Genomic DNA, 12,330 nt, shown 5'->3' on the forward strand with positions numbered 1-12,330 from the left:
GACTGTTTCTCTTCCTTTCTCTTCCAAGTTTTGTTTGGCTACATGGTACTGCTTCCAATTTCTACATCTCTTGAGGGATATACCAATTTCATGCTATTTAACAGAGATTAACATTTCCCTCTTGGAATAATGAGAAATATTTTTTAAAAAGAATTATCTGAACATTTCCATTTGCATAGACCATTTCCTTAAAATGTCAGGAATGTGAGTTACTATTACCCAACTGTCCCTTTTATATTTAATACTGAGTTTTAGTTTGATTGAAACACAGTAGGTAAGTGTTAATAATGTTTCTTTTAGTAAGTATATTTTTACAAAGCCATTTGGCCTTATGGACAGTGCTCCGATGGGGCTGCACACAGTGACTTTCCAGAAGCCAGCTGAGAAGACTGCAGAGCAGAGCATTCTCCCTCCCAGCTGAAGGGAGGGAAGAGCGCAAACCTGCATTTGCCTTGCAGTAGTTCTCTTAACCACTAGATGTCCTTGTGCACTGCCTAGCACTCCAGAGCACTGCTCCTGGTGTCCAGGGCCTGGCTGATTTTGTGCTAAAGTTGCAGAAGCCTTTCTTTGTCCATTGCATGCATTTTTATTTTTTTTCTATTTTTAACTTAGTAATTGCCTTGTATGCAGGAAGAGCTGTACTTCCATGGTATTGCCCACACATCCTGCACTGCCACGGGTTATACAAGTACTCTGTGAATAGCAATAGACAGAAGTAGTGGCCTGGGTGCTCCACAGGCACAACCCTCCGCCAAGTGTCACTACATCCCTTCCACGATCTGTCACAAAGCATAGACAGAAGTGATAGCTCCCACCAGGCCTTTCCATAACATCTGCCCAGCTCCTAGCATAAGGCAGCTCTATACACATATATGCAGCTCTATTTCTTCACTGTCCAAGCAGGCTGCACACAAACGTGGAATGATCTGGTCCTTGCCCTCTTTTAAGCTGTCTAACCCAATATATCACTGATTACAAGAGAAGCCAGACAGAGAAAATAATGTGTTGGAAACTTTTATTCAGTAATCAGTCCTGCTGTTTGGGTAGCATCCCAGCAACTGGAACCCAAGTATGTAAAAATACTGAGTTTTCATAGTGAAAAACCACACCATATAAAATATTCCAGTATTGTCTCTTAGAACCATTATTTCAAGAAGACCCCTGTTTCAAAGGCAACATGCTTATTTATTTTGTTTGCTTTCTATTCTCAACCTCCCCCCTGCTCAAAAAATGTTGAGACAGTAACCCTCCTTACCCCCACGCTACCTGCCAACTCAGGGGAGGAGGAAGACACTAAATGAAATCCCCCTTCTGATTTCCCAAGGTTTATCAACGAGATTTCTCCCAGTGGTGTCAGGGGCCAAGAAGACGTAGATTACAGTGACACCAAGCAGTCCTGATGTTCCCTGTATCGAGGACAACCGTGGTGCTACTGAACTCTGATCAGAGGCTCTGTCTCCCGGATGAGCCATTGAAGAGCTTCAAGCCGACCTTGCCTCTCCAGCTCTGCTCCAATTACCTCCCGGCACTTCTGATGATAGTCATTCACCCAGTTCAACTAAAGAAAGGGAAAGATATGATATTCAGCATGAATGAAAAATAGCTGCTGCCTTTAGAAGGTGTGTATAGCTAGAGACATTAGTAGGCCACTTTGAGATGGGCTGTTAGGCTAGGATAGGATCTTGTCCCACAGACAGACCTCTAATATATGGAAGTGACTTAAATTCGATAAATTTGATGAGGGTAGGAACTGAAGCAATTAGTCCTGAGTTTTCAGAGGAGCTAAGGTTCAGTTCAACTGATAAGTATTTAAGGTCTCTGCAAATCACTGCCTCCAGCAAGTTAGAATAGCTACCATGGCACAGCCTAGTAAATAGCTTTGCAAATTTGTAACTGAACAATGCAGTGATGAGATACGAGTAGCCTATTGATCTCAACAGGTAACCTTAAGGTAGATAGATCTTGGTATCGTTCAGTCCTCTTCAGAAAAAGAAAATGCAAATTGGATTACCATTCAGAAACCTAGGATAGACTGAAGAAAAATGGACAATATGATAGAAAACCAGGATGAAACATGCCAAGGTGAAGGTAGAGGGAAACCTAAATAGAAAGCTGTGGTGGTAAAGCTATTTAGGAAATGAATGCTGCTGAGCAAGTATCCTATCTGCTCAGAGTCCATATGCACTGATAAATGTGGCATGGCTAAATGGGACCGACCATGCGGAGACACAAATAGCACCATGGGACAGTCATCAGTGTAAGTCTCTGGGGAGACAGCATGGTAGTCTGACAGAAGCAAACAAAGGCAAGAGTAAGAAAGACTATATGTAACAGCAAATACCACATCAAAGGAACTACCAAAACAACATCACTAGAGTGTCCTTGCTGCCCTTATCATAGAATGATTTAGATGGAAGGACCTCTAGAGAGCTCATCTACTCTGTTCTCCCACTCAAATTGGATCATTTAAAATTAAGTCAGATTCCTCAGGACTGCTCTCTGAATCTACCAAGTAGAGCAGAGGCGAGTGGTTCTTATAAACAGAAAAGGTTCTAGCATTAAAAAGACAGTGGAAACTTACTGTTTCACTTACCTCTTTTTGGGTCAGCAAACTAACATCAATCATTTTTGTCTGGATTGGAACCAGGGTTAAGGGTTCAAAAGTCAGGCTCCCTCTGTTTTTGAAATTGTACTGCAACAGAAACACAAATGGGGTTGCAAATTTTTAGGAACAGCTCTAGCAAGATCATACTCTCATGTCAACACCGGACACTAAAAAAAAAAAAAAGCAGCCTTGTAGCATTCAGATGAGAAGGTAGCAACTTAACAGTATTTTTTTCCTCATATATCAAGCAGAGAATCTCAATATAAACCACTGTCATTTCTTTCAGTGGTCACTTCATAAAGGCTACGTCCTAGGTCACAGTTGCACGGAACTAGCCATATGGTCATTTCCAGTTCAGCATTTCTAAAAGCGTAACCCAGACAGACCTGCAATTACAATGTCAAAATCTGCCTGTAGCTTTGGTTCTGCTGCCAAAGGGGACTCTATCAGAGATAAAAACCCTGGCCTGAGAAGATCAACCAGCAATGATTCCAAGGGGCTGCATTAAAGATGATTCTGGTCTTTGACACCCAGACAGAAAACGTTTTAAAAGAACTCGCACATACACATTTCAGCCTATGGAAACTGCAGAAGCAGAACAGTCTGTGTCCCCATTGACAGGGGAGACTTAAAATCAGTCTTCACCAAAGTAGGGTTTTGGAGAGCAGCAGACTTGAGTAGGATTCAACTACCTGCAGCATGATCCCACCTCAAGTTCCAGTACTCTAAGTTTTACAAGCACAGACTCATAAAGAAAGGGGCATCTTCAGTAGGTCACTCACCTTGGTTTCAGCAGGGATCACAAGGACAACATTTTCTATTCGGATCCCAAAGGACCCATCTTCATAATACCCAGGCTCTGCAGAAACAGACAATAATTAACTAAGACACACAGATACACTGTGCAAATACTTATTCCCTATGGCCAAACTTCCCCTTCATTGCTTTAGTTTGCTGAGGTCGCTAAACAGTCTTGACATCAGGCACCCAGAGAAGCAAACAGATTTCTGACTCCTTAATCTGCACAGAAGCCCCGAGCAAGGTGACAGCAGAAGTTCTCAAAGAGAGGAGAAACCAGACAGCCCTCAAGCTCAGAGAGTCTCCTTCCAAGTCAAGAGAGAGCACCAAGTACATGTTCCAAGTACCAGAATCTCCAAAAATCTTCATCTCTTTATGAAAGGCAGGTAGGAAACCTCTCCCCTGAAGTCATTTTATGAGGGTGTTCCCTGACACCCTGAAAGAACTTAACAGCCCTGAAGGAATACAAGTGTCTCAGCAAAACCCAGCAGGTTGTTAATTTACTACAGGGAAAGTAAGGCATGTAATGATATAAACAGCTGGCTCAAACAGCCCATAGCAAAGACAGAATTATTTCCTGGTGTCCACCTAGTTGTGTAGCCAGCTCTTCCACTGCAGAAGGTGAAGGCAGCCTGACAGGGCTGGGATGGTCAGCAGCACAGCTCTGCTGAGGTTTGCCCTGTACAGAGAAGGAAGCAGGCCTGCAGAACCCAACTTGCTTTATTGTGACAGCTAAAATCACAGGGTCTTTACCCAGAGAGTTTAAACGACAATTTAAATTAACTGAGAAGGCAGGGCCAGAGCTTATGATCCCATCCTCCCTTTCTACCACTGTCAGATTTATCCCCTCTGCATCTTAAGAGCTTGGTCCCTCCCCCTAAAATCCAGACAGAATCATCACTGTTAAATACCATCAGAGACGATCATGCCAGCCTCCAAAGGTTCATCTGCAAAGGTTTTGTAGCTAATGCCGCAAGGACCCTCGTGTACATTTAGGAAAGAGCCAACTCCATGTCCTGTTCCATGCAGGTAGTCCAAACCACAGTCCCACAAGGCAGAGCGGGCAAAGGAATCTAGAAGGTGACCTGTAGGCAACACAGAGAAATAAAAATTGATCGAGTCAGACTTCCTTAGAGACTGATAGTCACACTGAGGGCTCAAAACTGGAAAGTGTGCAAAGAAAAATAAGAAAATTTTAAAGGAACAAAAGAAAAGTCACTGGTTTGTTGGAAGTTACAGGGCACACAGTCTGCCATTCAAGCCCATTCTTTTCTAAAAAGCCCCTCTCCTTCCAGGTTGCACAGCCTTTCAGTTTTGCTGCTTGCTCCACGGGGGTTTTCAGGAAAGAACCTGGTGATTAAGTGCATTCAGTATCTTTCTTAAAAGGTAGCTGTGCTAAGATAACTCAAAGTAGAAGATGTGATAATTGCATTTGGTGAACAAATCAGACAGCCTTCTTGCCTGGATGCCCAGTCATTTCAGACTGTTTCAATCAGTGTAGAGGATTTCTATGGCCTGCATACAGACACCAAAGTCCACACATGCAAGTTCTGACACCCTCCAATTTCAGTTGGAGTTTCTCATGCCACTACCCAGCTGCTTTTCCTTCACATACCCAAGCATGCAAACTGGAAGTAATCCTACAGAAAGGCATCTTGGTATCAGATTTAGGACCTGGGAGAAAACAGCTTGCAACATTCACCAGCAGTGAATGTATATTACAGCTTCTCCTACACAAAATTAAAAGTTCCTCTGTGTGTCATTTTCCCATGCTGCTCACTGATAAAAGATTCCGCATTAATTGGAAGACAATTAGCCAGTTCTTTTGAAGCTGGAAAGTGACCTATCCCTTTGATAAGGCTGTGAGTAAAACATACTGAAGACAACCTCAGAGCACAAACAGGCCACAGGCGTATTACAGTGCCAGTGACTGATTAAAGTCGCCGTCACCCTAGAACCATCACACTCTGAACACCCTTCAGACTTCTCCCTCAAAATGTTTGGTGCTGGTTGCTGCTGAAAAAGGGAGAAAATCAGTAATCCAGAACCCAAAATGTTGGTGGTGTAACTGTCTGTGTCTGTTTCCAACGCATCTGCCTAACACACCTCAACCTGTCACTCATAACGCTGCTCTCAGACCACAGAATGGTTCTTCAGAGGTCACCACGGCCATGGTCAAGCACTCCAACTCACCAACCTACCTTTGGTTCCATTCGGGAAGATGGCTGCACTCACAGCTATGTGTCCCTTCAGGACGTAGGTGAAGCATTCCTGCCAAAGAAACACGTACCATAAATAAGCAGGGGGAGACAAAACATCGTCCTTCCCAGGAACAGAGACTGCATCTTGTAGCGAACTGCAGAGGATCTAGAAAGACCTACTCATGTTCTCCTGTGACAGGCAACGCCAAAGCAAAGCAGAGCAGAAAGTTTAAATTGCTCTGAAGATCGTTCTCAGTTAATATGCAGAACGTGTCACAATCTCAGGCTGCAGGTTTAGCAGCAGGATTCATCTGACCTACATGACTCATTTTCTTTGTGGCTATAGTTTTACTTCCTAAGCACGCCCTACAGCATATTTTCATCACTGAGCAAACTATAATGATTAAATGAGTGTTAATTAAAGAAACAATTTAAAATAAACAAAATTACATCGCTGAATTTCCAACACGGACCTTCTCAGAGCAGTCAGACTGGATTTTAACACAGTACACTAGACACAAACCACTACTGCAGCCCTGCATTGGATACTGAGCTTTATGCTAAATGAAACTCCTACAACTCCCATGTTGGGCAGCCAGTAATGGGCATCCACAGCCCACTGATTTTATTATCTCTCAGAGAAGACATGTCATTTAGTAGATGAGAGGTGTGCATTTTATGATAAAGAAGCATCATTCTCTAAATTACTGATGTTTGATGAAAACCTGAGGTCTGACAGTCTCCTTTTCAAATCAGCAAACTGCTATCACTTTTATTAGTAAAGAAATGATACCCGATAGATCCCTCTGACTATATATCAGTAAGGCACATCACTAAATTTAAGGCATCATGGTTTAAGCATCTCTAATAAGGGTCAGACTGCAAAATACTGAGATGCCAGCTTACCTTTTCATAGGCTGATGGTGTGCCAAAATGCATTGTCCTGGTCACATCTGTTGTACCATCTCTTCCAGAAGCAAAGAAAGATGCAGCAAGGGATGTGGGGGGAAGAAAGATCAAAGTGAAAATGCACAGAAAACCCAATCAGACTGCAGAAAAATAGACTAATCATTGGGTAAAGTCATCTGCTCTGTGCTACACAGAACTGATGCTATACAAGTTCCCAATCTCAAAAATTCCTGAACACACACACACCCCTAATGTAACAATAACAATTACAATTTAAAATGTTATCTTTCATCCATAAGGACCCCAAAGCTCTTTTCAAATTATAATCTAGACTGCTCATAAACATCAAGTTAATTTGAGGTTCAGCAGCTGGTACCTGCCCATTGAGAACAGGACAGAGAAGGCCAAATTTATTCAATCTGTATGAAAGATGACTCATTTGCAGCTTAAATATATATTTATGCACAAATTACAGCTACCAGCTGAGGAGAAGGAAGTGCAAGTAGGTTTTGTGTCCTTTTCATCCTCAGAATGCTTTGTGCTACGAATTATCTATCATTTGGATATGGGTTAGTCTGAGACATCAGAAAATGGCTCAAAGTTCTTTATGCAAATATTATTGTGAGCCTGTTGTGAAAAACACAAAGGGTCTTGAAATAATGGGTTTCCTCTGAAGCACTCACTGCTGTGCCAGCACTCTTCCCCAGCACACACTGGCCATGGCCACAAAAGAACTTCCCAGCAGTGACAATCTGAGCATCCCTGTGACAATGCTACCGTAAGTGCCATTGAGGTCCAGCTTGCATGTTATTCAAAGGGCTGCTTTTCATAGAGGCACTAAGGAAATCATTAATTAGGCCATTGGGGGGGAGGAAGGGAGAGGGATCTCATTGTAAAAATCTTATCAAAAGATGTCTACATGGTTCATTTTCAAGGCTCTTCCTGACTGACAAAATAAAAAGGCTTAGCTCTAAAGACAAAGCTCATCTCAAAGGAGCAGCCAGGTCTATCTTGCATCTCTCTGAACAAACTACTTCTCATCTATTTACACTGGTTAAAAACACCCCTTCTTTCATTTTCCAGGGGGTCAGAGCTACACAATAAACAGCTGCAGAGACTGAGGCTGCTGCCAAAAAAAAAAAAAAGCAGAGAGTGAGTCAGCCATGATGCCTTCCCAAAAACACAAGTGAGACCAAGTGGCTACTGGGATATGAAACCCTGCCCCTGAGTCTCTTTCTGGAAAGAGAAAGAATCCCACAAAGCAGCGCTGTCCCACTCCTTTGCTCCATCTCATCCTGACTTCAGCCAAATTATTACCTTCTGCCCACATCCTTACTCAGCTTTGTAGGCAGCCTTAGGCTGAACTGGGAAGCCAGGCTACTGCCTATTCCTTGCAACTCTAACATGAATGTGCCAGTGAGCAGAGCTGCAACAGACAGAAGTGCATGCCACCAGCTGAAGCATATCCACCATCACACTGTCAATGGGATTCTAGGGAACAGCACTTTTGGATCTCATCCCCTGCCCCAGGCCAGGCTAGTCATCGGCCCTAGTCTGCTGCCTGGAGCCTAGCTCGGCGCCTTCTGGCAGGGATCAGTCACACAGTGACTGTGGGGTTATGAGTATAGCCAAGAACATCAATCTCCTCCCACAGGGATACAACAAGCAGGCTTTCTGTGAAATGGCACTGCAGTCAAAACCACGCTGTGCCATGTTTGCCAGATCAATTGAGAGCTGACCCAGCAGGGAGGTCACTAGGAGCAGAAAATGTAGCGGTTCGGCCCCATCCATCCCACTCACTTGTACTGTGCTCCCGAGTCCAGGAGGTAGATCTCGTTCACAGACAGCGTCCTGTTGGTCTCAGGAACTGGCCTGTTCGGTTAAAGACAAATGTTTTTGTTCCACCGCTTTAAGGTCTCCAGCCCACATCTGCAGTCCAGAAGCCATATCAAGTGCAAGCTTGGATGCGTCAGCTCTGATTTGTGGCAGTGATAGAAATCCAACACATGCTCAAGCAGGGTTCATACTGAGGAATGTATTTTCTACAGTACATGGCACTAAAGTACAAAGAATAGCTTTGTTGCTTCCAGGAAAACCCTCAGCATCTGTTCCTGGACACACTGCAGAAAAGCTTGCACTTCATATTTGTCCTTCCCAGACTTCTACCCCCAAATAGCCCTTTTCTATGGCCCCTGGGCAGTTCAGCATCATAATACGTGCATACTGCCAGCGGGAAGAGACCTTTGTTTAGTATGTGTAGGAGCTCTGGTGGAATAAAGCAAGATGGCAATCAACAACTACATCTCCCTGGAGTGAGATCATGCTCTGCTGTGATTCCACAAAAAGCTAGACAACTCATTCCAACCATGCTTGCTGAAGGATGAAAGAAGCAGCCACGTTTCTCTTACTTGTAGTGAATGATGGCTCCATTTGGACCTGTGCTTGATATAGTAGCAAAACTCAATTCAACGAAGTCTTTCTGTTGGCTGAAAGAAAAGATTGTGATCAGTACAGCACAAGCAAGAAGAGCACACCAGGTACACGGTGTGCCCCATCCTCAGTTTCACTTCGTCTTAGCCTTCCCCTTAGCCTTGAAAGCCACCTGGGCAAGGAACACTTGGATAGAAGAATTGTACAGATCCAAATCCTGTTGAGCCAACCGTGGGAAAGCCTGCTTTCCACCTCCACCCTTTTCTTACAAAGAAGTTCACCACCCAGACCACCCAGGGAAGAGCTGTCCTGAACTATTTCTTTGTTATGTATTGACTTCTAGACTTTCTGGAGGTCCTGTTACATACAGACTGGACTATCTCCCAATAGAAATGGTGCTCATTCTCCACCAGAAGAGGAAATTTAACTCTTCCATGAACTCCTCTGTGGTAAGAAAGCAACCATCTCTTATAAAAGTGTCCTAACCTGCAACGTTCCTCTTTGTTGTCTTAGGAGGAAAGTGGGACCCAGTGGGCTGGGACTTGTACCTCCCTCAAGAGACCCAATTCTTCCCCAACTCTTTCAGATGTTCAAAGAAATGCTGGAGCTATGGTTTGTCCTCAGGTAAAATATATCTGCAAGTGAGCAGGACTTCTACAGAATAAAATAAAAACAAAGGATAAAAACACCACCAAGAAAACACCCTCACGGGGGGTGGGGTTAACATTTTACCTGCGAAACTCCTCTGCTTTGTCTGCAGCAGTTATTTCTGTCACTGTTCCCTTCGGAACCTAGTGGACAAAGATGCAGGTTGAATTAGTACATCAACTAGCAAAGAGAATGCTATATCCCTGAACACTGGCCCCCCTCTGAGCATTATGAAACCCAGCCTTGAAGTGGCCTGTTTCCAGGTTTTCTGTCCTCATTCCTCAGTAATGAGGAACACAAACCCAACAGTATTGTGCGGGGCATGGGAGAAGCAGGAAGCAAGAGCTGGTCAGAGCAGGATTGCTGAACCTCGCCTAGGGAACAGCTGGTGCAGTATCTACTTTGCTGAGATATGCACGGAGTAAGATCTCACAACACAACATCTCCTCGCATACACGTTACAGTAAGCGTAAGCAGTTCTCTCCATTTCAACAGCCCATGCTCTTAGCAGAAGTTTTATGCCTTTAATCTAGAGACAGAAGCAGTTGAAGGAAAAAACAAAGCATGGATGTTCCATTTTATTTTAGGCGTTTAGTAAATCAAAACCTGCAACCCAGGGGGACTGAATCAGCTGGTCCTGGACTGGACAGGAAAAGAGATAGGTCTCATAACCCCTGAGGCAAGTTTCTTGAGTTACTCAGACATGTAAAAAGGCACCTTCTGGAAGTCAAAGCATTTCCATAGGTGAGTTCAATGGACTTAGACATGCAGTAGCACACAAGCAGCACAGCTTAGTAAGTGACTGTGCAACACCTGACATTCTGCACCTTCGCTATGTACTTCTAAACCAGAGCCAACATGAGTAACCTCACTTTATCCCAGTTTTACTGTACATGGGCATGACCAGACCTCTCCATTCATAAACACCAAGCCTGTTCATTCTGCCAGAAAAATATTTCTTTTTACTTTATGATTTGCACTAACAAACCAGCACAAGACAGTATTAGCACTACGTTAAGTCTGTTCACGTTATTCCTCACCTGCTCTGGCTTTGGCCTGTGCAAAATAAATGGGAGTGTGTTTTCAAAAAAGTCTTTGGCCTTGGATGGAAGTATGATTGAACACACACCAAAAAAAAGAAAACTCATGTATTTCCTCATTTATATCAAAGGGGCTATCAGGAATATTAAAAAGTTCATGCTAATGACAAGTTTTACTTAATAAAATTTCCAACTTAAAAAATTAATACACTACCTCCTTCTCCAGCCAGTTAAAGAGCTCACACAGGGCAACAGCATCTTTAACCTATGGTAAAATAGGCAAGAAAAAGGAATTGTGAAGAAAAAAATAAGTTTCAGTACAAACACTGTTTTTGATGCAAAGCAATTCAACCTGCAAGTTTCAGAAATACAAACTAAGCAGTAACCTGGTGTTTTCAGCTTCTGCATCCTGCAAGTACTGCAAGCATCGGAAATGTACCATGACAATTAAATAAGCATTAATACAGGTTTTCTGCTGTGACATATCTTACTCTGGAGAATTACCGAGTATTCAGCAAACACTAGCTATATCCCACACATGACTTTCAGGTCTCTTTTACACACAAGATCTTGCATTTCAGCTCATGGGAGGTAACCACACAACACATTTGACCATGAACAGGGAAACAAGATCTTCTCTGTACAATACAAATATTTTTACTTCCCTTTAACTGACAGGGTAATAAAGCATTGAAGTAGGAAGTAGCAGATCCCAAGAAACTAGCAGCAAATAAGGGACAAGCCCGGAACTGCCAGCACTGCTTCAACTAGCACATTTCTCCCGTTGAGAAACCTGTTCCTTGGAACTTAACAGGAAATAAACAACAGAAAATTTCAGCCCTACCATGAACCTGTTTCACAGTCAACTTCTTTGCTTGAAAATGTGAAACATCCTGGGAAATGAGACTCATTTCCAGAGTGTCGTGATGAAGACATGAAAAACAGAGTGCTTTGAGGACACAAGCTGCTTTTGAGTATCTTGGCCTGTGTTTTGCACCATGTGTTGAAGAATTTCTCTATGTTCATTAAGCCGTGTTCATTCAAGTGATAATAATTTTAAGATTCCAGTGAGACCAGCAACGGCACTTGCAAAGGGGACAGAAGATCCCTTTGAGGGTTTGTATTCTAAATAACACTTCTCAAGCCTACATGGTCTTCCAACAGAGCAAGGTTGGATCCTCACATGATTAAGATGTTGTTCTTCACTCCAAGGGAACACTAAACAAGCAAAAAGACTGCTTCAACAGCAGCAGTCATCCAACAGGAAACATTTTTAACCTGATGTCCAAATTAATATTTGCTTTTTAAACCACAATGCTAAAACAAAAAGGAAAATTCAATTTATTAAATGTGCAAGGAGGCTCTCAAGGCTTCACTTACATGTGCTCGTCTCATGCCTTCCGTTTCCGACGCATTCTTCACAGCTTTTGCAATGCAGATGGGGGTATATGGGGTGAGGTACTGGTAAGCCTGCAGCAGAAGGACAGGGATTACTTGTGGATTAGTCCGACTACGTAATCCTACAGGTTTAATAACTCAGCCTGGCCACAATTCATACTTCGACAGTCTCCCTCAACCTTCAGCACTGGGAGATGCTGGTTGCCAGTACTCAGCTAAGTGTACTGGGGAATAAAGAGGAGAAACAGTCCCTGACTGCAGGAAGAACAGCCGTCAGGGAAACCCAGGGAACTGAAGGGTC

The 12,330-nt window shown here is 43.2% G+C and overlaps 1 protein-coding gene across 3 annotated transcripts in view; it reads right to left on the reverse strand.

The window, feature by feature from the left end:
- Positions 1-1,010: 1,010 nt before the first annotated feature.
- Positions 1,011-12,330, reverse strand: part of XPNPEP1 (X-prolyl aminopeptidase 1) — a 29,838-nt gene continuing 18,518 nt past the window's right edge. For all 3 annotated transcript variants that reach the window (XM_084289971.1, XM_084289972.1, XM_084289970.1), the window contains 11 exons: positions 12,012-12,101; positions 10,846-10,896; positions 9,676-9,734; positions 8,922-8,999; positions 8,314-8,385; positions 6,511-6,571; positions 5,605-5,674; positions 4,315-4,488; positions 3,388-3,464; positions 2,594-2,692; positions 1,011-1,558 (listed from right to left, as the gene is read on the reverse strand). In XM_084289971.1, the coding sequence (XP_084146097.1) occupies positions 1,430-1,558; positions 2,594-2,692; positions 3,388-3,464; positions 4,315-4,488; positions 5,605-5,674; positions 6,511-6,571; positions 8,314-8,385; positions 8,922-8,999; positions 9,676-9,734; positions 10,846-10,896; positions 12,012-12,101 (960 nt within the window). In that variant the 3' untranslated portion in view covers positions 1,011-1,429. The remainder of the gene's footprint in view (positions 1,559-2,593; positions 2,693-3,387; positions 3,465-4,314; positions 4,489-5,604; positions 5,675-6,510; positions 6,572-8,313; positions 8,386-8,921; positions 9,000-9,675; positions 9,735-10,845; positions 10,897-12,011; positions 12,102-12,330) is intronic.

The sequence above is a fragment of the Netta rufina genome (assembly GCF_964035555.1).
Source record: "Netta rufina genome assembly, chromosome: 7".
Lineage (NCBI taxonomy): Eukaryota > Metazoa > Chordata > Aves > Anseriformes > Anatidae > Netta > Netta rufina.